The 26532-nt window shown below is 41.8% G+C and overlaps 1 protein-coding gene across 1 annotated transcript; it reads right to left on the bottom strand.

The window, feature by feature from the left end:
* Positions 1-3514: 3514 nt before the first annotated feature.
* Positions 3515-23332, bottom strand: TNFRSF8 (TNF receptor superfamily member 8). Its single transcript, XM_074161761.1, has 11 exons — positions 23261-23332; positions 13763-13853; positions 10597-10722; positions 10010-10165; positions 9810-9903; positions 9106-9383; positions 8772-8882; positions 8409-8456; positions 7195-7220; positions 5269-5476; positions 3515-3759 (listed from the first exon to the last, which is right to left on the bottom strand). Exons 1-11 carry the CDS (start codon positions 23330-23332, stop codon positions 3515-3517), a joined length of 1455 nt encoding a protein of 484 aa, XP_074017862.1.
* Between the last annotated feature and the right edge of the window lie 3200 nt (positions 23333-26532).

A 26532-nucleotide genomic window follows, 5' to 3' on the forward strand; every position in this document is an offset into this window, starting at 1 on the left:
TTTGCAGCATTCATTAGCACCCACCGTACCACTGCACCGTGTTCACTCGTGTCTCGCACACTCGGCCGGGATGGCAGGAGAGCCCTTAATGTAAGTTCAGAGCTGCTCTGCTCCTGTGAAAAACTCCAGGCGACTAATAGCTTCCTAAGCTTTGGACAGCTCTCTTGCAAAACTACTTTTTCTGCAAGTGACACATGTACTGAAATTATCAACAGTGAAACATCATTACATATCAGACAAGAAAAGTGTGGCTATGGCTTAAAATCCATGTCATTTTTAATTCAAAGATTACCAGCATTGTTAAACTAAGCAATTATAATACATCCAACAGATTGCAATGCGTGATTCATCTAGAAAGCTGTTCCGGTAAAAAAGATTAATGTATATACAGAGCTGAAATACATATTTAGCTGTCGTTACAGAACAGCCTTTAACAGTCACAGCCAGGTGAACATGGTTATTCCCCGTTTGTGGATACACAAATTGGTGTCCTCTAAAATGAAATAGAAGTTCCTGTATTTTTCTAGAATGAAGCGTATGCACTGGGAAACAAGGAACTGCCCTAACTGGAAGTGACGAAAGGGTGAGCGGTATTTATCCTACATGGTTTTTAATTCTTCCTTGCGTTGTTGTTTCACATCAGTACTTGGTGACTCGATCTTCTGTTGCACAACAAGCACTTAAACCAAAAAACGTTAATTCTGTTTCCTTCTCCGCCTCACGTAGCTGCCGCTGACGGGGCAATAGGGATAGCCAAAGGAAATTTCGATCTAGGCATTAGGAGCAGCTTATCTTCTGAACGAAACAGTACAAGTACAAGCACAGAAGTACACAGAAAGGATTCACTAATCGCCTCTCTTGCAAGACTCAGTCAATGAACTAAAACATAGAGTGGCAGCAGTTATTTTTAGAAATTATTGTATGTTCTGGACTTGCAGAGAGGAAGAAAATACTGGAACTAATAACGCTTGAAATTACAACCAGTTTTCAAATGTTCTACAAGTAGATCATCCTCTGAGGAAAGTCAGTGACTAGATGCCATAATGCTGAGATGCTCCCACTTCATCTCTGGGGCTGTGGTTCCAGAAACGTATCAATTTCTCTGGATTTATTTCTTCAACCACAAAATCTTGCTAACATACCTTCCCTTATTCCGTGAGGCTTAACAGATAGACAAGATGCAGTGGGCCTACCCTGTGGAGATTTTCAAAAAGCCTTTGATGAAGTTCCACGCCTAAGGTGGTGGAAAAAGCAAGTTGTCCTAGGATTGGAGGATTTATGGATCTGCTAAAAGGTTACAGGATACAAAAGTTATGGCTGTTCAAAAGGCAGGAAGGAAACAGCACGGCATAATGGTAATTTTTCAGAGTAGAGACCAGTTAGCACTGGGGATCAGTGGTTCTGTCCAATAATTTAATCGACGATCTGGAGGAAAGAGTGCCCACAGAGTGAAGGCAAAACTAAACTTCTCCAGGTAAGTTACATGACACACAGAAGGCAAATAAAGCTACAGGGAGCTCATTAAAAGGTAGCAAACGAGCTTCTACATAGATAAACCCAAGGCAATATATTTAGGGAAAAATAACCTAACCCAGCCATACGCGGTGCTGCATCCCCATCCAGCTGCTGTCAGAAAAGTGATCGGGGAGTCACCCTTGATGGTTCTTCTGAAATCATCTGCTTAGTGTGCAGGGGTAGCCAAAAAAAAAAGCAAACAATGGTGGGCATCATCTAGGGAGGTACAGAGAATAAAATAGGAAAGTATCGTTTTGGCAGTATTTAAAACCTTGGCCCACTCCTCTTCTTCAGCACAGTGCATGGCTCTGGCCTCCAGTTGTCCAGAAGAATGTAGTGAAGTTAGAGAAGATGCAGAAGAGGTCAACTGAAATAACCAAGGCAGTGGAGCACCTAACTTACATGAGAAATAGGAAGAGATGGGAACTCAGCTTGGAGGCTGAGGAGGATACAATCAAGAATCATAAAAGCAACTCAGTATTGCACTAAATTCTGTGTCATATAAGAATCAGTGACACTCACTGAATAAGTAAGAGGGCAGTTTAGAAGTGGTAAATCTGTAATCTCTTGCCACAGGTGCTTATGGAGGCAGATTGTTCCAGGAAATTCAAAAGAGAGAAGAAAAATTAATGGCAATATGAAGGAATACTGGGACAAACTCTTTAACATCCTTAATCCAATTACAGCTGATGCTGCAAAAGTACGAAGAATGCAAACAGCAGATATTAATCAGGCTTATGTGCTCTTCCTAAATAACACCTCTTACTGCCACTGTCAGAGAGAAAATCCAAGAAGGTGGTTTTTGTGCCCTCATGCTCCTTTTGTGTGTTCTAAGGCAAAAGATGCTGAAGTTGCAGAGCTGTTATTACAGTCCAGGGTAAAACTACAAAGCAAGTAATTGTTTTTGTGGTTTCTTTTTTTGACTATTAAGGCACACTTTGTCATCTTGCTCATTTTCCATTGTCCTGTGCAAAAACACAGTCAGCATTATTACACTTACAGTTATCAAACAAGCATAACGCAAGCCAGTTGGCCACAAAACAGGGTTTTTTTAAAGAATAGATACGCGAATCAGTGTCACTGATGCTAAAACAAGCAGATATTAACAATGTTATAGGAAATAATTGCTGAGCCTGTTTTTCAGTCCTTCCTTTTAGTAGAAAACTAGTTTATCTTCTTTTTTTCCCTTTTTACAGACTGCACGCTGGGCTAAACCCATAGTTCATCCAATATCCAAATGTTCAGCTAGTTTGGCTTCCATCACAAGTGAGCATTTCTTTACACTTACTGATGACTTTAAGTAGTCAAAAGACATGAATCAGACTTCAAAACTTAGAAAGAATGGCCTAAAGTACCACAGACTTCAATTTATTTTATTTGCCTTCTGTGTTCTGAGTCTGTTTGGCATGTTTCAATCCTATTTCCTCAAGAAACATGAAGTCCACAAACTGAAGGGTTCTGTTTGTGTCAGGGAAAACTGAAATTGTCATTACTATCCGTCAGGAGTTGAGGCCTTAAGAAAACTACCAGATGATGCAAAATATATGACAAAATTGTTAATACTGGAATAGAAACAACATACGAAACATGGCAGAGTCTCGAGCTTAACTCAGAATTCTAGGCAGAAATTTCATAACTAATAGAAGTTATCAGATATAATTTTCAATCCATTCCTTCATGCAGAGAAAGCAAGCTGTGAAACAGGAGCTGGCATCCAGATGGCCTCTGAATTTTGTAGCTTTGATTCAAATTTGTTTCCAGCATGATATCGGGAGACAGAAAGAAAGAGAAATAGTTGAGGTCGGCTATGAAGGCCAACGGTTTGGATGATCCTCTCATTTGTTAGAGGTTCTAGCACTCCTTGTCTGAACGTGGGTCAGTGTTTTACATGAGTTTTCAGGCAATCTAAGGCACTTTGTGTTTACCTCCCTTGTCAGAGACTCAGGTTTAGTGTCGCGCTGGATGTTTCTGTAGCTTCCCACATCTGCTCAGTGGGTTATCACTTTTCGGTGGCAGTGGTGGGGTGATGAAATTCCTTTCCTTCCTCTTCCACAGGAACCATCACATCATTCCCTGGAAAAGACTCTGTTTCCTGCTCTGGATAGTGCACTGCCAGCTCCTCTTCCGTGTTTTCCTGGGCATCAACGCTATTTTCACATCCTCTAACAGCACAGTTCTTCCCACTAAGCACCTCTGGAATGTACCCCACAATAACGGTGTCGGCGTTCGTGATGTATATTTTTTCTGAGGAAGGAAAAAAATAGCAGAGCGTAGTTACCGATCATTGCTGACCCTAGAGATGGTTCCTTTTCATGCAAAATTTTTATTTGGTACTGAGTTTTTCTTCCTTTTTTCCCCTTCGTTCTTTTTTAAAATCAGAGGCACGCAGATCACGCCCTTCACTGTGAAAACACAGAATTCACTAACCCACTAAAGCTTTTGGAATTCACACATTTTAAGTTGTCTGTTCCATTGTTTATTTTTAAGGTGCTTTTAATTTTGAAATCAAAGCACTGGACATACTGAATGACAAAGAAGGCCTGCACATTTTCTATTACACTGTCTGGTTTTGGACCACTGTCAAGGGGGACTCTGACCATTTTAGATCAAGTAGATCTATCTCCCATGTGATGAAGTCACTGAGTTATAGCTAGGACTACAGGAGAAAGACAAATTAGAAAATGCAGTAAGATATTTGCAAGAATCTGTCAGAAGAAGCAATTAACTGGGATCTGGAGAAGATAAATACAGAGAATCCAAGGTTCATGCTCCTGCTGTTTCAAGAAGCAGCAACAGCTGCATTAAAAGCAGCCTTTGAGCAAGGATCAGCACTGTATGGAAATTCTGGGTAATTATTCAGGGTCTTAGGACCAGCAAAGAAATTAGTTTCTTTCCAGCAGAGATCAACAACAAAATTTTCTGGGATAGACTTGAACCTTGTGCCCAACTTGTTGACCCTACCCCTTTACAAAAGGTAAATAAGGCCTTTGCTGTGGCTTGGGCCGCTACATTTTATTCAGAAGATGCTGCAGATCAGATGCTGTAGGTTATTGTTCACAATTATTGGAGATATTTGGGTATGGTAAGTCAAATCATCACATTCATTCCAATTCCATCACCCACAGAAAAAACAGAAAGGGCATTAAGTAAGGAAGGGTCAGCCCTAGTAATATGAAAAAAAACCGCCTTCAAATGCCATCAAAATTGGATTTGGAAACGTTGCCAAAATGTCTCATGCAGACTGTGTCTCAGGTAACAACTCTCTCCCTGCGAGCAAGCTTCCTTGCCTGACTTCATCTCCTACACTGTGCCATGATCACAGACTTCATGGGAATGTATGGGAGACACACCCCAAGCTATTACTGTGACACCAAGAGAGGAAAATGATAGCTTGAGACATGTGAAGTACAACTCTCATTAAGTATTAGAGCATCATTTTCCAGCTGATATATTTTGGATTTCAAACAACTTCTGCAAATTTACATCTTCTGGAGTGAAAAAGAGGAAGAAGAGCAAAGCTTTTTTCTGTCTGGTTCATAAGTGACTAAGGCAAATGTGAAAATAAGAAAGCATTATATTCAAATGAATTGATATACCAGAACTGGGGTGTCAAAGGTTCTGGAGATGCAGCCCCTATCTTTGTTAGAAGCTTGAGACACTTTGCAGCTTACTAATAATCTCAGAATGACACTACGTGCCCATGGTTGCAAAATTGAAAAGGTAAGAGGAAAAGAAAATAAAAGCAAGACTCACCAATTCGATTATTTGTGTGGTCTCTCACTCGAGAATCGGTAGGGCAGTCTGGGGCATTTCCATTGCTCTGGGTCACATCAGTCAGACTCAGCTCAGGACTATATGATTTTTCTGTACTGGAGACCAAGTTGTTGTTGGTTTCCAAAGGGAGGGTTCTGTCAATTAATTCCTTCTCTTCCGGCCCACAGTCAGTAGTCAGGACGATCTTCTGCCAGTACAAAGAGGAGAGTAAAGAGGGGTGAATGTAAAACCAACGCTGTGAAGATCGCAATAGGTCTACAGACACCTCCTGCAGCAGTCAGAATAATATCATGTACTTCATAGCACCACTGTAATAGGGAGTAAAAAATTCCAGAGTGCCGCCACACTGATACAGGAACTTAATTTTCTTTGAACTAGGTTCCTGCATCACTTAAGGCCATGTTTAAAAACAGTGTTTATAAGCTAAATTCACAGATTTTCAATGACGTTTACAAGAACGTACCTCGCTTCCACTGAAATACAGTTTCCTGGACTTGCCTGGATGCTTTGGTAAATTCCACTGCCTTGTCTGCGATACAGTTGCCAATGAACCTTTGTAAATCCACCTATTTGGTATTTTGACCTTTTGCCACAAGTCCTAGACCGTAAGCTCTGCTGCAGAGTCTGCTGTCCCATAATACAGCTGCATTCTGGGGGGCTGAAGCTCAGTAGCACTTTTCAGCAAAGAGTATAACATCAGTAAGCAAGATAGATGCTGGAAGTAAGAATTTTAAGGGAATTGCTCAGAAAGAAGTTTAAGAAGGTATTTTTCAACTTTAGTTGTGAGATAAGCATCAGAGGACAAACCTGCACAGATGTGTAGTCATACAGTGAGAGAGTCAAAAAGTCAAAACTGAAAATACATGGTTTAACTTCCTCTTGGATTTTGCAAAGACCTACCATGCTCCTATGGAACACCAAAACAAGCCTGAGGTTGAGCTGGTTGCACTTCAAAATGGAATTGCCCCAGCAGAACCTCAGGTAGGATAAGCAAGCTCAGAGTAGCTATTACATGAAGAATTAATTACAGACAGTCCTTTAAAAGAGGAGCCAGAATCAGAGAAAGGCTAAAGTTCCTGCATCACAAATTTCTGATGGTTCTTAGCTCTGCTTCTGTCTCCACAAGGTTGGAAAAGAGAAAAAAAAATCAATACCCAAAAACCAAAACAACATACTGATTTTTTTAAAAAGGGAACAGTCTAAAGAGTGTTCTAGCAGATATGGACATTTAGTGACAAGCCAATAAACTGAGAAGACTCAGAGGATGAAAGTTGCTATAATATCACTGGAAGTGGGGAAATCAAACAGAGCTGTGAGGATTTCAGCAGCTGAGGAACTGCTCTCTGTTTTTACCATAGTGACTGATATTTCTCTTGTTCATCTGCAGATTATACTGTTAAACCAGAAGCTGGTCCTGGTGGAACCTTCCAGAGAAACAACAGCCACTGTGTACCCATATTATAGTAATGCCAAATCCTACAAAGAGGGAAGGTGGCACAGAGGGAGGCAGAAGAATACAAATCCCACCTGTATGACCGAAGCAGCAAGATAAAATGGGACTGACAAAGTTCTCCCAGAAAATAGAAAATGCATGTTCATCCTGTGATTTTGGATCTCATCCCATGGAATGCAACATAAATGGTGTAAGACCAACTCAAACACTGCCTTCACAAGCAAGACTAGCAGCATCAGATTAACACCATGTTAAACATGAAAGTCCTAGTACATCTCATCGCTGCACCTAGAGGATCATGCATTATAGAGGAAAGTCCAAATAAAAAGGCTGGCACTCTTTAAGAGGACATTCAAAAAATATCATTATTTATATTGGAATGGAAAGTGAATTGGAATTGGAATCAAAAATATCATTATTTACATTGGAATTGGAATATTGTTCCCACTTACCGCACATTTGTTCACTCGATCAGAACCTGCAATGGCATATGGAAAAATTATCAGAAGAAAATTCACAGCAATCACAAGAACATTAATATTTGCTCTGAAACATCAACCTAGCCATGTCCTAAACTGCTGTACTGCCCAAGCCACCTGCATTCTGCTTTCTTTCCCACTGAGGGCACACTGACACACATGGCTGAGCTGAACCAGCAACACGTCCCTGCCAAAACTGTGAGGTCCCACTCTCCCTAAAGCCCTTTGTGGCCATCCCTGTCACTCTCACCACACCACAACTGGTATTCATCTCATGAAATGATGACCTGATTAAACCTTCCAAATAAGCGTAAGACAGGCTTATTAAAAAAAAAAAAAAAAAAAAGTAAAAAAATGTTAATAACTTTCTACTGAATTAAGAAGTTGGATCAGTTCAGCGTGTGGTCAGATGAATATTAAGGGGATGGGATTTTATGCAAGGATGGAAGACGGGAATACTGTGGAAATGAAGGGAGTGTACAGCATCCTTCTGCTGTAGCATGAAGCTAGACGGGCTCAGGCCTCCTGTGGAATTTCACCCTGCCAAGCAGTCATCTTTATTTTCAGTGCATCAGCTCTCTAATGCTGCACAGCAACAGTTGCTATTGCGTAAGGCAAGTGAGGAAGCAAAAATTCCATTTTGAGAAAATTAAGCTGCACACAAGAGTTTAAAACACAAGTTTTAAATCGTATTTCTGAATAAATGAGTATAAGAAGCTCTGATGTGTGGTAATCAGGAGAATCTAACACAACAGAAGAGAACAGATCAGTCAAGGGAAATGGAAGTGCAAAGAGGGGATTAGTTAATTGGGCAAAATATGTGTACTCTAGAGTACAGGTTGCAATGGCTAACACCCACTTTTTTTGGAACACGTCTCCCACATTTGAGTGCCCAGAAATTAATTGGGCGTTGTTCCAGTAAAGCCTGGCTGCACTGACACATCGCCCAGTCATTCGGGTGCAGTGGGAAAAAAGTGCCATCTAGTGGCTTGTGACATCCCGAGCGTCCCCTGCCTGCGCAGGGCAGCCAGCAGGACCGGCCTTTTGCACATTAGCAAAGACGTACATTTGATATGGAAAAGTTCCACGTTTTAAATTAAAATTCCATGAAGTAAAGTTCCATATTAAAACTATCTCCTTATTCTTTAGACATATAGTTTACAACTCCTGGTCCATCAGTAACTTACCTTGAGATTTGAGCCCAGATTTGTGTGAAATGATGGACTGCAGATGTGCTGCTAAAAGAAACCATTCATTTAGTAAAACTCATCATGGAGCATACAGGCCCCAACAGCTTTACCACACCCAGAGCTCTACAACCAACCTACAACGTGCACATCCTGCTCTCTATAAAAGAGGGAATGTGGTTCCGCAGGCACACCCCACATGTAATTCTAGGCAAAGCTAAAGAAAGTCAGTATCAGCAAAAATCACTCTTCTTCACATGCTCACAGTTTAACCAATGACCTCCACAAAATTTTGGGATATTTGTGTTCCCAGTTGGCGTATAACCAAACAGCGTGCTGTGTATTACAGCTTTAAAAACTCACGCTTTCCTTTGAGGATGAGGATCCGCTTCTTGCAAACCTTCCTTTTCCAAAATAACAGCATGCCCACAAGAAGCACCATCACAGAGAGAACCACTCCCCAAAGAACGAGACCTACAGCACAGAAAGGGAAAGGGAGGAAAGGAAAGGCTAAGGAAAGGCTAAGAAAAGGCAGAGGGGCAACTATTAGTAGATCTATGAGTTTGGACATAGAACCATGGACAACATTTTACAAGTCGTAGGAGATTTGCAGGAAGCTCCCACAGAAACATTGCATTTACCAAAGATATACCCAAATAAAACACACTAGACAGAGTAAACACTTCGTCTTTGTTACCTCCCGTTGACATCTCCCCCTTGGCTGATGTAGGAGAAGTTCCAGCCGGAACTTTAGCCTCAGTTGAACTGGGATTTTCAGTTGTTGTGGCCCTTAAAAGGATGCTAACAATGGTCACTGGGTTCTCCTCAAGCTTCCTCAGGTCAGAGTTATTTGTTTCATCGCTGAATTTCATGGACAAAGTGCTTGGGGTGAGGTAGGTGGGCAATTCGTCCAGGCAAACCTGATCGTGTGTGGCATTGCCTTTGCGTAGAGCTACTTTGTTTAACTCGGCACAGCTAAGGAATAACAGAAAACAGCGTATCAGCGACAGAGGAAACTGCCATCGTGCAAGATAAGAGTATTTTCCATGCGACAAACATCCCTTTGGGTCATTTTTGTACCACCTGCATTTATTGCTTTCAGTGAAAAAGTCATTAATCTTCTTCTCACCCCTGTGGCATTAATTCTTGAGCTGAATGCAAACCTGATACTCACACGTGTATAATTCCACTGTACTCTGTGAACTACCACTGAGGCAAGAGGGATTCCTTCCTTCTTCCTGTACAGCTGTACAAGAGAGGCCTTCTAAACTCTGCACATAGGCCCAAAGCTTGCTTCTAAGATAAATCTATATACTTTACACCAGAGGCGGTAGGTGTCCCTTTTTGTCCTTTCTTAACTTTAATTAATTAGTTAGTCACTTTAAAGAGCTATGAACTTACTTTGTGTGGGGCTTGCAGATGTCTGTGCTGGAGTGTTGATCAGAGAAGGTCCCAGCAGGGCACTTTTCACAAGTAACATCAGTTGTTGACGTGCCTGAATAAAAATAATGACTGAGGACCAACTGACCAACCAAGATGGCCCAGGTCCAGGCCCGTGGCCGAGATCAGAAAAGGAAAGCCAGCCAGGCAGGGACTCCTACCTCTGACTTTGACTCCAAAGCCAGGCTGGCAAACAGTGTGCTGCTGGCATCGGCTGCAGGTGTTCAGAACAGGGGTTTGGCAGAAGAGGCCCGGGCGGCACTCACACACGCGGCTGGAATTGAAGGAGCAGGGCTCTTTCTCCACCAGGTCGGATTCTGGGGGAGAAGAAACAGATGTGGCAACAAAGGATCACCCCGCAAGGAAAACGCAAAGCAGGGGCTAAAGACAAGCAACACCAGTTCAAAGGCTCAGGAAGCAGAACAGGCTGCTGGCTTTCTTCATGATGGCAACTTAAGTCATGAATACTTGGAGAAATCTGTAGACAACAGCTTGTAATATAAGACAGAAAGCAGAAATCAGACTTGGATAGCATTGCATGAGAGGTTTTGTAGGTAGTTCGAGGTCACACAGGAAGTGATTCCAATTATGTGCAAGGTAGCATTCTGCTCTCTAAATCAGTAACCAAGGATGGATAATTTTGCTGCTGGAAATTCTAAATGTATAAATTATAAATATATATATATAAAGTGTAAATAAAATATATAGAGAGAATATAACTGCGAAGCATGGGTGAGGGAAAGCAAACCTTTTGCGCATGATACACAAGCGTCACATCGTGGCCTTTGGAACTCTTCATTCACATATTGTTCAGGTCCACATCTCATGCAGTCTTCATCTGGGTCCCTAGGACACACTTTCTTTTTAACATAGCCTGGGAAAAGAAAAACAAAATATGCAGGATACCTGTTCAGAATCACAGGGGAAAACCACCCCGAAGTGTTTGTTGACAGTTATGAGATGGTTTAATTTTCCTTCAAAGAAATCAAATTACGTATGTATGTCTTTCTGATGCTAAATGTATATGTGAGACACTTCCTCTGCTCAGCACGTCCAACTCACCCGCACTCATTGCTCACAGTTTGCAAACACACTGCCCTGGATCTCCCAGACCTGTGCACATGCAGCACGCACGAAGCTGAGCAGTTGGCTGAATGAGACAACCTCTGGAGGTCTTTGCCAAACTTAAGTTATTCTATGACTCTGTGTTTATGCCTGGAATCATTTTCTAGTGACTAGCTTTTAAAAGCACCCATCTGGCGAACTGGGTACAGTAACCAGCTAGGAATACGGGAAAGGCTGCGCCAGAAGCATTCCTAATGTTTCAGCTCCTGAAGAAACAGATGAGAAATTTCACCACTGGCCACAGTGCCAAAGAAATGAGAAGGCACAGTGGTTAGCTCTCGCCTTGTGGCCTTGCCAGGAGATGGAAATAACTGCCAGGGGGTAAGGAGCAGTGGCAGTTGCAGAAGCAAAAGGAAAAGCTAAAGCAGCAATGTAAAGATAGGCAGAGTTGAATGTTCCACAGGTGGAAAACAGGAGAGAAACAAATCCCAGTTTCAGCACTCAAGCCTGCATCACCTGATCACAGAGTCAACCACGGGGAGGGGGAGCCTGGCAGGGTAATAACTCACCTCATTTTGGCAAGTATGATGTAGGAGTGCAGGTAAAAACAGCTGTGCTATATTTGGCCCACTAAATACCACCAGACAAGCCTGTCCCACGTCACTCCCACCTCCTCAAAACTACTTGTCTCAGGCTATTCTTTTCAAGGTGGGGGTTGAATCTTAGCACTCAAGCTGCACACGTGTGTACCTGCAAGTGTGTGTCATTTTCCCCTTCCTCCCGCAACGACACAAAAACTTTAACTTCAGTTATTTGAGATTTCCTGTGCACATGGGTCCCTCCCTTGGGGGATACATGCCCCAGGTGCAGTAGCTTTGAAGCTTCCCTAACAGTGACTTCTGGTGCTGGTCTCCACTGATCGTGCTCATAGTTCAACCACCAGATAAAATCCTGAGCAGTAGGAACACCAGCTGCAATCACCTGTACTGAAAGATGCACTGAAAGTAAGTAGATGAAATGAGTGTTTTAAGTGTTTTTCTTTTGTGGGTATGTACATTCATTCACTCCTGAAGATTTGCTGTTAACTATAGGTGGGAAATTATCTTCAGTGTTGACTGCAGCACTATCTTGTGGAGCTGGATATCTGATTTAGAGTCTGAAACAAAAAAACCCAACCAAACAAAAAAGGTAAAAAACCATAAACAGAAGTGAAGAGAAATAACAACTTCTGCATAACATAAGGTGTTCCAGCATATACCATTATTTTCCATGAAAGTGTCTGTTTCTCCCCTTGACAGGCGGGAAACATTTTGTTCTGTGATGACAGAAAGAAAACATTCTTCTGGTATCCCAGGTATGAACTCTTATTTTACCTGCACAAGAATTAAGTACATGACAAGAGATGTGGCAACTGTAGAAATTGATTAGAATGATCTTTTGAGGTTTGATTTGAAGTTTATCTTGAAATTGAACTTGAAATTAACTTGGAAACAGAGGATGGCTTGTATGTGGGCCACTGTGCTCAGACTGAAAGCTGAAATCTGTGGGCTGGAACACCAAGGAAAGTAAAGCCAGGCTGCAGCAAGAGTTCAAGATGCTCCACTTTGATTACATGGAATTTTAGAAAAGCTTCTTTCTTTGCAGTGAGCAACTGAGTTAGTAGCAGATACGAATAGGTTATTGCTTGAAGATTAAAATGAAAAAGGATTCTTATGGGTTTCTGTTGTGAAGGAGGCCCTGGAGGACGGGAAGAGATGTCCAAGACTGATGTGAGGGTGTGGTAACAAAATGAGTTTCAAGAATAAGCAGAGGTGAAATGATTGAGACTGGTGGCTCGTTACAGCCAGATGTAAATCAGGTCTCTGCTCATGACACCTGTCATTATGGGAACTTTTGCAAAGTCTGGTTTTGAAGGAGAAAAGAGCTTTTCTTGGGACTGGCTCAGAGTCAGATCCCCGCCCCTCTTCTTTTATGGGACCAGTTTCTCCATCCCTTGGTCTTGTTTACTTATTGTGAGAACCCGACGTGTCAGGTTCTCACACTTATACAACTCTGACCGCCTCTAGTGGTGTAGCCAGCAGTACAAGATGCCCCAATGGGAACCCTGATGTAACTGCATGCAAATGTCAGCAACCAAGCCCTAAACCCCTCTTCTTTATTAGAGCACAAATAAATGTCAAAAATTTCCTTAAAAAAGAAAAAGAAAACACTTCTCTAAGAAGAGATCAATGATGGTGAAGTACCATAAAATGCCCCACCCACTGAGGGGTTTTCTGGCCAACAGGGGGAGTTTCAGACATTTCCAGAACTCTTGTCTCACCAAGGTGTTTCCTGCTTCTGCCCTCATGTGCCTCTGAGTCACCCCGAGCTTCCGGCAGAGCTCACCATGTACAAGGGGCTGTTCCCTTTCTCATGTGAGACACTTTCTAAACTGTTTTGTCGATAAGGATAATGACAGATTTTTCACACCTTAATTTTATAATTTTTGTCTCTGATGAGAAACTTCTTTAGCCTAATTTCACTGCACTGTTTCACACCCTGAGCAAAGCTGAAATGAATTCTTAGACCTGCCTACTTCTAGCTACTTCAGAGCGTCAGGTCAACCGATAAAAAACACACTGAAAATTCTAGCAAGTTACCTAATTTACAATTTACAGATTGTTTGCATGCAGACTGAACAGGAGCAGGGCAGCGGAGAACAGGTTCACATCTGGATCCACACTAGAGAGTGATTCATGAAATTGCACTTTTCTTCAGGGACAAAATGCAATTCTGCAGATACACGTGGTTCCTACTATCTCTGCAAGAAAGGCTCCATATTAATTTGACTGAATTATAAACATACTGACCTGAGGGACACTGGTAACAGCAGCTTCGTGAAGATTCATCATAGAACCAATTCTCAAGTGTATCACAGGAATGAGATGGGTTTAATGATGTCTAGAAATTTAAACAGACAAAAGACACAATTAGAAAAGAATTAGTTCTGCATTAGGGCAGATCCCAGTAGCTGTCTCAAGTGATGGTACTCGCAGACAGTAAAGAAAACCCTACAGCTTTTTGAAAGTTCGATTATCCCCAAAGCAACTAAATTACTGTTGCCCGTATGCTTAAGCAAAGAATGCAATATTCAGTGTATTTAGCACTAATTCAATGTGTATCTCCACTAAGCAGTCTCTTTTCTCTGAAAGTCATTTAAACATAGGAATGAAATCATAAAATGGTTAGAGTTGGAAGGGACTTTAAAGACCACCCAGTTCCAACCCCCCACCCTGGGCAGGGACACCTCCCACCAGACCAGGTCGCTCAAAGCCCCGTCCAACCTGGCCTTGAACCCCTCCAGGGATGGGGCAGCCACAGCTTCTCTGGGCAACCTGGGCCAGGGTCTCACCATGCTCCCAGTAAAGATTTTCTTCCCAATACCTAATCTAAATCTCCCCTCTTTCAGTTTAAAACCCTTCCCCCTCATCTTATGGGTCCCCTCCCTGATCACGAGTCCCTCCCCAGCTTTCCTGGAGCTCCTTTAGGGACTGGAAGGGGCTCGAAGGTCTCCCCGGAGCCTTCTATATTAGCTTAGAAAATGAGACTCGTCCATGAATTGTATCAAGAATATAATCAAGACCATAATAAGACTTCATTTTTGTATGGCACGGCTGCTACATGCTGTGGGAAATTACAGCGCTGCAAGTTTGCTGATGAGACAATCTGATTTTTGAATTTGGCATCTCCCTTAATAATCCCCTAAAAACGTTGTTATCTGAATTTCATTTTCAGTATTTGCTAGAAGGTATAAATGGCAATTTTTTGTAAAGAATCAATCAGCAGATTCCCCAGAGATTTTCCCCTATGATACCTACATCTCACTTTCTGCAGATGAATTTTCCATTGGCCTTTGAAATAATATCTACTGTCTTCTACTGCCTTTGTATGCAGCGCAGAACCTAACTAATTTCACAGCTGTATTCTCCTGTTTAATACGTTGTTCTTTTTACACCAGGACCATAAAACACAGAAGTTATTTAACTTGCCCCCAGGTTACATCAGAAAACAGGAACTTTCAGTCAAGAAGGAAATTATCAAAAGGACAAGAAATAGAAACATAATGAAACCATTAAATTTCATCAAGCTCCAGTAATAGAACTGAGAAACCCTGCCTGACACATTTCTGCACTAACCACTGGGCCACACCGCTTCCCTACAAAGCACTTTTTCTAGTTACAGTATAGAGGAAATCACAGATGTCTGCTTAATCAGCAAATCAAGTTTACAAATGTGCACCCTATATTTTTCTTTTCTGAGGAGGAAGCCCTCGACCATAGGAAAAGGAAGCAGAATCTCCTTGCATCTGTGTGGAGAAGCACCCAGGTTAGCCATCTGCTCTGCCACACACCGAATAACAGGAAATGACACAAAAAAGGTCATTCAGGAGTCGCTTCAGTGATATGAAGTGGGTTAACTAATTTTATCAAGAAAATGTAAGAAACAAGAGCATCCTCATCGTAGCTTTCTCTGGAAGAACTATTGGAAGTCACCACAAAAACCTGATCTTCTCTTCCTGGTTCTCCTGGGCAACTGGCTCCAGCTGCAAATGATGCTGAGTTTACATTGGGGTGAGAACAAAATTCTTGAATGATTTATGCAGCACAATCATACAGCTGAGTTAACTGTCTCTTTTGGGGTTTAAATAAAGGAGTAGTGTCGGAGTAAAAGGGTGAGGGAAGGGCTGCTTTTTAAAAAAGTGACCTTGTCTAAAATATTGAAATCGGGAGTTTAGGATTCGATTCTGCTCTTAGTTACAGCAGTGCAAATTCTGATTATGAATTTGACCTGATGCTAGCGCTGTGCTAAACTGCTGCATGAACTATGCAGACACAAGACATAAATTATGAAACTATACATATGAAAGAGTACTCAACATTTTTTTTTTCCCTTTCCACAAGAGGGCAGCTATATACTACACCCAGCTACATAGTACATGACATCCATAGCTTCACAAAAAACATTGCTTTCAAGTATCCAGTTCTGAGCACAGCTTTGTAACCACCCTTACTGTTTAATAAGCCAAGCCCAAGGTGTTCTGCTGTAAAAAGAAGTCATCTTAACAAATTCTACACCTGAAAGGAGGTTGTAGAGAGTCAGGGGTTGGTCTCTTCTCCCAAGTCACAGGTGATAGGACAAGAGGAAATGGCCTCAAGTTGTGCCAGGGGAGGTTCATATTGGATATTAGGAAAAATTTTTTACACTGAAAGGGTTATTAAGCCTTGGAATGGGCTGCCCAGGGAAGTGGTTGAGGCACCATCCCTGGAGGGATTTAAAAGCTGGGTTGACATAGCGCTTAGAGACATGGTTTAGTGATGTTTTTTTATCAGTTAGCTTGATGGTTGGACTGGATGATCTTAAAGGTCCCTTCCAACCCAGACAACTCTATAAGTCTACGATTTCTATGGCTAGGAAACCACCTTCTGAAGACCCCACCACTTCTAATCCATAGCCACCTGCTAAACGTGTTTAAGAGATGTGACCTGTAAGAGCAATGCAATGATGCAAAGTTCTGCTCTTAAACCAAGCAGAAAGATTGGCCCTTTGCAGACAGAAAACTTTAAGGTAAGGACCTGAGCATAAACCAAGTCCCCAGACCTTTATAGTGCTTCAGGATGAAAAGCTCAAAATAAATTACCTGAGCAAAACCGGCAGTGTGGAAAGGCAAGTGTCACTAAAGATGATATGGGCTCTGCTTCTTATAGGCACGGTGTTTGGTAAGCTAAATTTCAAGTTTTCATGCATCTAGAATCAAAAACTCTCGCACTAAGAACTCATCGAAACTTCCATGAGTTTTTAGGGGAGTGAAACAAATTGGTGTCCAAAAGCAAAGAAGACACCTTGAAGAAATGGCAGAGGTGAAGGGGCAAGGTCTCATTTCTATAAAATGATGGTGCCAACTCATTTTCTGCAGAGGTTTGATCAGGCTGCTTTTAGGAGAAGGGTGAAGGGAAGTCAGCCATACAAGGATAACACAACTTTCATTTTTCTGTCTGTGTGTAAAGAATATCAGAGTAATAAGTTAACTAAAACAAAAAAAATAACCAGCCAAAGATATGAAGTGAAAAGGGAACAAAAATGTGTGTTATTAGTGGGTAGCCACAGGTCCGAACGGAGGTAATTTACCCACTCAATGACTGAACACGTGAATTACCTCAGTTTCGCCACCTGTAACTGCTCTTCCCACATGCAAAATACCACCTCCAACATCTCCTCTACAGTTAGGGAAATCAGGGTGCAAGTTTGCAATAAAATATTGGCTTGTTTGACCTTTTCTTTTGATAAGCTCAGTATTTCTAATTAGGAAGAGATCGCTGGAAGCAATTCACCGAGAAACACAGGGAATTCTATATTACAAACTTTCCAGTCACACTCCTTTCAAGACTCGGTGCTTCTGGAAAAATACCTTATGCATTTTCTTGATTTGACCATTATCTCAGATATCTGTGTACAAGAAGACTCCAAGTGATAGAATTGTTTAGGTCAGCTGTTGGCTACTCCTTTTTAACGGCAGAAATCTAGACATCAACCATCAAATCCATCCAAATTTGGAGGGACTGCAAAATACTTAATGTGTATTTGTCTTGCTGTTCCCGGGTAGAACGATGATGGAGTGCTGGAGTTATGAAGTATTTTAATGTTGGTTAACCAATACTGACGAAAAGCGAAAAATATTTCAGTGGCTTGGCCAAAGAAAGCATTAGATTTCTGCAGAATTGTGGAAGCAACATGTGTGCATAGCTTCTCAAAAATTAAGGCTGTTGAAACAATATGTCTATTTTCCATAGCAACTTACCATTTCTATATAGTAGTAAGCGTACTACCAACTGCAGCTGGAACACAAACTGGATTTCTAATCGTCACCTGCTAAACATCAAAATGGCCTGAGTGAACTCCTGTCATCTGAGTAGTCCAGTACTGAGCTCGGACCTCCAGGCTCAACTCTGTGTAAACCCACAGCAATGTGACAGAGATACCACCACAAGGCTGAGGGCAGGAAAAGGCCCCGTAGCTTCATGGTCAGGGTTGGTGGTTCCGTTCCTGTCTCTATCATTGCTTAGCCTTAGATGTGTTAAAGTCCTTGCTGTACTGGGTCCAATGTCTATCTACAATTATGGGGGGTTTGTGGTAGCACCAGGGAACCCCAGATAAGCTCGGTATGGGCATAGAGGACATAGTGTTCCTCTGGTCCCGCTGGGTCCTTAACTTTAGATTTGCTTGCTTTTATCAAATCTTGTCCAAACTGTCACCAACGGTGCTGTAAACACTTATCCTGCCAACACTCACAGTTGAGGACAACTGCTACCACGATAAGTTGGTCTGCTACAGCAGAACTTACAGTTTACCTTCTCTCTAGCTTTTCTGGTGAAACATAAAAGCATGTTTCCACTCAAACAGTTTGGGCAAACAGTTTGCTCAGGAGAACATCACATGCTGCTCGTAATCAAAAGAGGCAGGGGAAAAGCTAGTTGCCTTCTAACACTGCAGCTACAAAGGAATCTGGTGACAGCACAGAATGATCCTGTTTAGGTGACGGAAATTCTGCAAAAAATTCCCGCCAACAGCAGCAGCGTTGATCTCCCCAGCACAGACATGCGCTGTTTCAAGCTGCGTTACCAACGGCTGCAACTGCGGGAGCCTGTCCTGGGGTTCCAGCATCGTGACTGAGATGATGCGGAAACTCTTAAAGAAAACGTCCCTCTTCTCAAGCCTTAATCAGAACAGGGGTCACCTAAAAGAAGGGAGGGAATCACAAGGGCAGGGAGGAGAAAAGGGAAAAATTCATGTAAAAAGTGGTACCTTATCGTGTGATGGCTCAAGAAGAACACAGCAGCAAGGAAAAGCATATGGACTCTTACTGCTCTCATTGCCAACAAAAATCTCAGCATGAAGACATTTCTAACATATTTCTGGTTGTGAGTGCTTGGACAAAACCAAGCATTACAAAATACTGAATAAGGTTTATCTAAAAAATAGTGAAAGTTGTCTGCCTTGGACCACTGTCCCATTTGTTAGTATAAACTTAAGTCAAAGAATCCTTTTTTAATACGTTCTACGACGACAGTGAAAATTTAACCCTGTCTCAGAAAAACATATGAATTTAATTACTTTGACTCAGGCCTGTGTGAATATAACTAATAAAACTAATTTTCCAGAGCAAAACCCAGTTTATTTAAATTAAGACTCTTTGTTAGGCAGAAGCTGAAGGTTAAGGTTTGAGTTAGCAGGTCCTAGTTGCTCATAAATAACTCTTGAAATGAAATGAAGGGATAAAGCAAAGGAGACAGAAAAAAGTTTCAGTCTCGCATTACAAAACCTCAACGCTATCACCTTTTTACAAAACAGCATCAGCTGTGAGCGTTGGGGTGGGGTGTTCACCTTCGTGGTTCCAGGGTGCCTCTGTGTAGAGGTGCACAAAAAAGGAAGCACTAAGCTCCTGGCTCCCTATGCTTACAACAAATTCTCCATTAGCCAGTGAGGAAAGATTCACCTCATCATTTTTGCCCCTTGATACTCATTTTGTAGGGAAGGATTTGTTTGTAACAACTGTCACTTCTGCCCCATTCCCTCCTCATCTTCCTGGAATGCCTAGAAACACTGAAGAGTGGTATAATCCATACTCAGCAGCAACTAGTGGAGGGCTTTGCTCCATCAAGGAAATCTCCAATAGGTTTTACAGAACAAACTCTCCTCATCTCTGCAAGGAACAGAATGAAATACAGTAACCTCAAAATCCTTTTTAATTAACATTCAAAGTATTTTTCTCTTTCAGTTTTTGACTGTCCCTTCCCCTTATCCACTCTTGCCTGAATCTCAAGGCAGACAGAAACAGAACTCGGGTTCTGCCAGGGAAATCCAAAATTCTAGCACAATTTCACTTTTTAAGGCATCATTTCCTAGTGTTTCTGGAAGAAAAAAGGAGATGTTGTACATTCCCCTGTCCCCTCTCCAAAAGATAATGCAGTCTCAATGAAGAAATACCAATTTTATCCCAATGACATATAGTATTGTCCATTAGTACTTACAGTTCTGTTGATTAATATGTATTATAAAAAAAAACTTTAAAATTGAAGGAAAATCACAGAATTTTTGGTGGGTAGGGGTTAGGAATCCAGCTGTGGTGGACAGTAGGACAGTCTTTGTCCTTCCCTCTGATTCTAAGGAATCTCTAAATGGATGGGCCAGTACTAAGAATGGATTAGCAAAGTGGGAATCTGTGTCTATTACAGCTAGGGCTGTGGCTCTTTGCCATCCAAGGGTGCAATCCCACTTCCCCTCTCTTGCCTGTGCCCACATTTTCCTTCCTCCCCAAATCCTTGATCATTTAAGACAAAGCAATTGTGTTTCCAGAGGATGAATCAGTTCTAGGAGTTCATTTGACTGAAAACTCTGCTTTCTGAATTTGTGAAGTTGGTTTTCAGGGGGTTAGGACACTGAAACAACTCACCCTGTGGCTGCACAGTCACTTGTTCTACATTCAGTGCAAGCAAGTTGGTGGCACTGTGTAGCCAGGAGCAGGGCGTCCCCGTTGTGTGACATGTCTCTGCTGACGGCCACAGCTGCAACGGGAAACCTCACAGCTGCAACGGGAAACCTCACAGACACTATTTCTGCATCTGTACACTATAGCAGAATTGATTTGACCTGGTTTGGAGCTGAGGACGCAATGCAGAGTGAACACTGCTTTTTGCCAGCTGTAGAGGAGCAGATTAAAATATTTAAACTCACAAGAAGGTAAACTGGTGCAGTAAACAATCACCAGTGTAGCAAAAAGCTGCCACTACAAAGTCAATCTGTCCACATTTTCTGAACAAATTTGACCAAGCCATGAGTCTGTATCAGACCAGTAATTTACATCTGGTTTTGCTCTAATACAAGAAGTTCATAAATGGGATTCGGTGCGCTGTTCAACTGAGAGAGACAGGGACCGAAGTTCACTAACCTTTTCCTGCCCGCACTTCAAATAAAGGTTTTTGATTTAGCAGGAGCTGGAATACATCTTGTGAAATAAAAGACCACAATTCATATTGTGTCTGGGCTGCTCTGTAACAGGGTGGCCAGCGATCCCTTGGTTTAGTGCTTTATGGACCTATCAGACCAACCATTGTTTTCTTTTTTTCAAGTGTTGCAGATCAAGGCCCAATTAAATTAAGCAAACATATTTGATATGTAACATTTGGTTTTCAGTGCTTCCTTCTGAGAATTTGTTTTAGAAAATAAGACTTTTTGTAGCTCTTCTCGTTTTCCTTGTATCTACAAACACATTTGTTATTCCAGTTTAAATAATGGCAATTGTAAAGGCGGTGCTGAATTCAGTGGGCTATTCTGCAATTCAGTCAGGACAAGGTTTGACTCATTTATGTCTGGTCTTTCGAGCTCATAGAGAAAAAGTGATGGTGAGGCAGAGTAAGAAATCAGCTTGCTACAAATGAGCTGTAAGTCAGGAAGAAAGCATATTACCGTAAAAAAAAAAAAAAAATCTTCTACCAGCATTGGCTATTCTAGAATTGACTAATACTGGAGCAAAACAGTTGACTCCCTTTAAGCTTCTATCCAAATTCTGACAGTACAAAAGAAGCTGATAATCTAAGACTTCAGGTAATCAAGCTTCATCTGCTTGATAGTAAAGACATTATTAACAAGTGAGAGCTAACTGAATATTAAAAGAAACAAAACTCAACCTGTGGACTCAAGTTGAGGTGAAATATGGTTTAAAATACGACCAATAAGCCGGGACTTGCTCACATTAAACACTATCACTTGTGCTCCAGTGGCAGTAAAAGCAAAGGTTGCTGTGATCGAGGCAATACAGAAAGAGAGTGAAAAGCCAGTTGCTTATCCCAGCATGATCTACATATTTCTTCCAGGTAACTGATGATTTTGCAGTGAGTCTGAATGTTGACAGTGAGTATCAGAAAAACAGGTTTTCTCTCTGCCCCTTTTATTTTGTGAACAAATCACCAAAAATGATGTCAAATAGCAAATATACCATCTTTTCTCTATTGCCTTTCTCTTAAAGCAGTTTGCATTCAGCACACTGGGCAAGCTTATCTGGATGCTGTCCTAAGAATTCCCCGGGTGGGTAACAACTACAGACTCCAGTCCTACAGAAGAACAGTGATCCTGCTAGATTTCAGGAAGGAGACAGGAGCAGGACAGATAACCAGGGCAAAACAGAGCAAACTTGCAATGTGGGAGGGGAATTTACAACTAAAGACACAAGGGCAAACTCCTACTCTTACCAAAAGAGCCGGGAGGATCTTTTCAAATGTCTATGAAGAGGATGCAGGACTTGGTTATTTTCAAAGATCTAATCAGAGTCAGTTTCTTGTAAAAAAATCTCCTGACAGCCCAAGTGATGTGCTACATCATTCATTTACAACATTCAGACAGGTGTCTTAAGCTAGTATATGCTCGTATTTCCACGGCAAGGGAAAATAGCCAATTTCAGGATCCAACACAGTGTGTAATTACTCACCTGCTTGACTTCACCTGTGCAAAGGGCCTCTGCGACTGACCTTTTGTGTGTGTGTGTTTGAACATAAATGTCACCCAAGGAAATTACCTGGACTTATGCCAGGTGCTGAGGGCTCGTTGCCACATGATTCACTGAGGTGGGGGGAGCAAACCCACAAGAAATGATACGATCTGAGCAGGGAGCATCTACAGCATCAGCTGAGTGCGACTAGTGGGCTATGTCTATTTTAAGCCAATTTGATGCAGAAATAATAGTCCATTCATGAAGAAATCAGTGTCAGAGGGGTGGGTGGTTGTAAAGAGGAAGGTATTTTACTGGGTTTTTTGCCTTTTACCTTTCATTTACCAGCCCTGGCTCACATCAGCAGAGTGAGCAGAAGCCCTGGGAACCAAGCTCTGCAAGGAATGTGCCTGTCACAGAACACCTGGCCATCCAGGCAAAAATAAAAGCCACTCACGCAAACAAACGAGAACAGTCCCCCACCCCATCAAATATTTCCTTATTCCCTAGCTGTGATGTGCCTGGAGGTGCAGTACCACTAGCAATGCCAACAAAAAGATGCAGATCATAGTTCGTATCCCCCGCTCCTGCCTGCAAAGTTCCCAGAGAGGGCAAACCCTCCTGCCTGCTCAGCTTTATACCTTTATCTCCCAACAGCTCTGCTTTATACTTTTATCACCCCGTGTTGCACAAAGCCTGTTTCTGTAGACCCCCACTAGCCGGCACCCAGCCTATGGGCAGGATAGCCCTGCAGCCCAGGGTGCCCCCAGACCTCTCCAGGCTCCTGCATCCTGAGGGGTTGCAGGATCCCGGTGCCATCCTGCCTTACCTGTGGGGCTGTCTGGATATCCTGGAGAAGCAGCAGGAGCCACAGTCCTAGAGGCAGCCTGCAGGCAGCCATCTGCAGTGGTGTTAAATCTCCTTAGCTCCCAGCATGGCAGGTTAGACAGCCACGTTGGTCCTCCTGGAGTCTGAGATCCTCGCAGGGTCCAGCCCAGTCTTACTCCGTGTCTGTTCCTTCAGTCCAGAGCCATTCCAGCTATTCAAGACAAGCAGGAGACAGGCTTTGAGACTCAAGCAAGCTCAGAAAACCATTTAGAAGGAAGGGGGAGGAGGGGTGCCCAAAAAAGAAAAGTTAAAAAAAAAAAGAAAAAAAAAAAAAAGAACAAAACAAAACCACGGCAATCACTAGTCCCGGAGCAGTTGGGTTTCTGTGAGTCGGTTGCATGCATCAAGGTTGTCACCCGAGGTGCACGGCTGCCTGTGCAGAAACAGAGGCTCCTGAGTCATCTGGCTGCCCTCAGAGAGCACTTCACCACCCCAAAGCCTTGGCCAGGCACGAGTCCAAGCCCTGCCCTGTCCATCCACCACACTCTCGAGAGCTGCAATCAAGCCTCAACTGGGTTCCCAGTAAGAAGCAGTAATTTTTTCAGCACAGTCATTTTACTCCTGTTTGGATGAGTGTGTGAAAACTCACGAGCAACCGGGGTGACTCCACGAAGGTTTAAGCTTTACACATTGCCATTTAAACACCAACATACTGCAGAGCATCCTCTTGAGAACCTTTCTCTTTCCTTCAGTCCCTCTTGAAATAATTCCTGTTGCTGACAATCATCCCTTGGGCTGCTACTCATCATTTCACCCACTTTCATTTGTTAGTCTGGATAATGTTTTTGGCTCTGGTGCCTGGAAAGATCTGCCTTGGTTTAAGGTGTCAGGAAGCCTTCTTATCTGCCAAAGTTTTGTCAAAAGTAAAAGCCAGCCACTTCAAAAAAGGGCAGACTGCCTTGAAAACCTGAGGTGCTCAGGAAAACACTGAGAATTTGAATTCTCACACCCATGGTTTTTTTCTTCTCACCCTTATCAGCCAAAAGAAGAAGAAAACCAAAAGAAGTGAGAAGAGATTGAAAGTCGGATAATTGATTATTTTGTTAAAGACCCACAGCTACTTCCTTGCCATCACAATGGAGTACCAAAGATGAGAGCATTCCACAGGGACCCTGGGATGATGTAAATTATCTTCTTCAACTCACAGCTATAACTCTTTTAACTAACTGCCTCTATTTTTTTCTCCAGAATACCATCTTATAAAACACAGGCATTTTCAGAACATCACATACTGTGTTTTTGACACATAAATCTAACCTCCTTTCTTCACTCTCTCAGGCTGCTTCTCAGTTTCTAAGCTCTCTTAGCTACAAAAACTGATAGTGGTAGGTATGTCTAGAGACAACTACATATTTGAATGTCCAAATGTTACATTCTTGTTTTTCCTAATTAACTAATGGGCTAGAAAATGTCTTAATCGTGTAATAACATGCCATTAGACAATCCTCCCAATTTATGAGTGCAGTTTCAAATGATATAGTAGTCAGGGCAATTGGTGAGCCACGTTTGTCTTTTTTTTTTTTTCTCTTTTGTTTTTTTCTTATCAGCTCCTATCAGAGCTTTTCTAGCAAAAGGACAGGAACCAACATAAGACACAGGCTGGAAAATTCTAGCTGCTGTAAGTTATAGTGCTACGGTCAATGTATCTAATTCAAAAACTAAGCGAGTACAAAACATCATATGTAAAAGACTTTCTCAGGACTGGCAAAAGGGAGAGTTTTCTGGCCTGTTTTACAGAAAAAAAATAAGACTGAAACGAGCCTCCTGAGCATTTTTTTTATATATATATATGTACGTATGTCAGTTCCTTTTTAAGCAATGGTGTCAACATTTAACCCGCTGGATAACTTCAATCACATTTGGCTGAGGATACAATGTCATTAAGTTTTAAAGTTTCATGGAAGGGGATGACTTGGATAGAGACGAAAGATTCTAGTAACGCTCTCACTGAGGGAAAGGCTGCAGTGGGAGATCAGTTCCTCAGGAGAAACAATCCATCTCCCAAGGGAAACCAGGCTTCCCAGTTGCCATCCTTCTTAAAACTTCTTAAATTCATTCTTGATTGAACTAGATGTTTAAAAGTATCGGAAGCAAAAAGAGCTTAGTGTTGCTGCTGGCTTTTTGGAAAGGCTATTAACGTCACACGATGCTATTACAAGTCTGTAATAAAAGCAACAGCAATGAAAAGGGTGAAGAGATTGTGTTTAATAGGAATGTTCCAACCTGCAAGCATTTTTAACTGAAGGCATTAATTTCAAACTTTGCGTGTTTTGATTTCAAATACAATGAAAGGGGTTTTCCAAAAGAAGCCCTATCAGTAACTGGAAGAAGCACCTCCGTTTTATAACAAACCCACGCTACTGTTCTCTAAATGTTGCCTATATTTCCTAGAAAATAATCCTCTATGTTAATATGAAGAGGAAAAAAAAAAAAAGCAGAACAAATAGAAGCAAACAAACAACCCCTATGTCTTTGTTCTTCCAAAAAAGAGGAAAGCTTTTGGCTTCTTCCCCCAAAAAGGGGAAAGTCCCTATAAGCATGCTATTATTATTTATAATGTTTATTTGATTACACGCATCTGCCTGTAACATCTGAAACTCCTTTTGTTTTAGGTGTCGAAGGTACCAATGCCCAAAGACATGGTTGCTTGGCATTTTCTATATTAACTGATTTAGTTCATGCCAAGCTTAGCTAATGCTTAGGTAATTTTTACACCGGGTATCTGATCTGTGCTGATCACCTTTGTGTGCTGCGTGGAGTGGAGGAGATCAGAGAAGGTCCTGTAAGTCAGCGGTTGTTCAAATGTGGCTTGATACCTGGAGCAAAAGAATGCAGAGACCCAGCTAAGCCACGAGGGAAAGTCTCTTTAACATGTGCCCAAGACATTCCTTCAGCATTGTCTATTCATAGCACTGCTGACAGCGACAGCTTAGTAAAAAAAGTAGTAATAGAATACTGTAGAAATAGCAGTTACACACATGCTCAAGCAAAAGTACTCATGACATTTTCTAATTTTGAAGTGGCTGATTTTAATCTAATATTGTACTTTTAGCATGGTTTCTTGTGGTTTTCAATACGTATGTGCAGTTAATATATATCTATATGTATCGGTGAAAAAAAACACTGAGAGAAGTGTCAGCTGTAAACGTCTATCAAACAGATAAATGAGACCACTGGATTTAAAAGGATTCATATTAAAATAACCTTGTCTAA

Source organism: Numenius arquata, chromosome 20 (assembly GCF_964106895.1).
Source record: "Numenius arquata chromosome 20, bNumArq3.hap1.1, whole genome shotgun sequence".
Taxonomy (NCBI): domain Eukaryota; kingdom Metazoa; phylum Chordata; class Aves; order Charadriiformes; family Scolopacidae; genus Numenius; species Numenius arquata.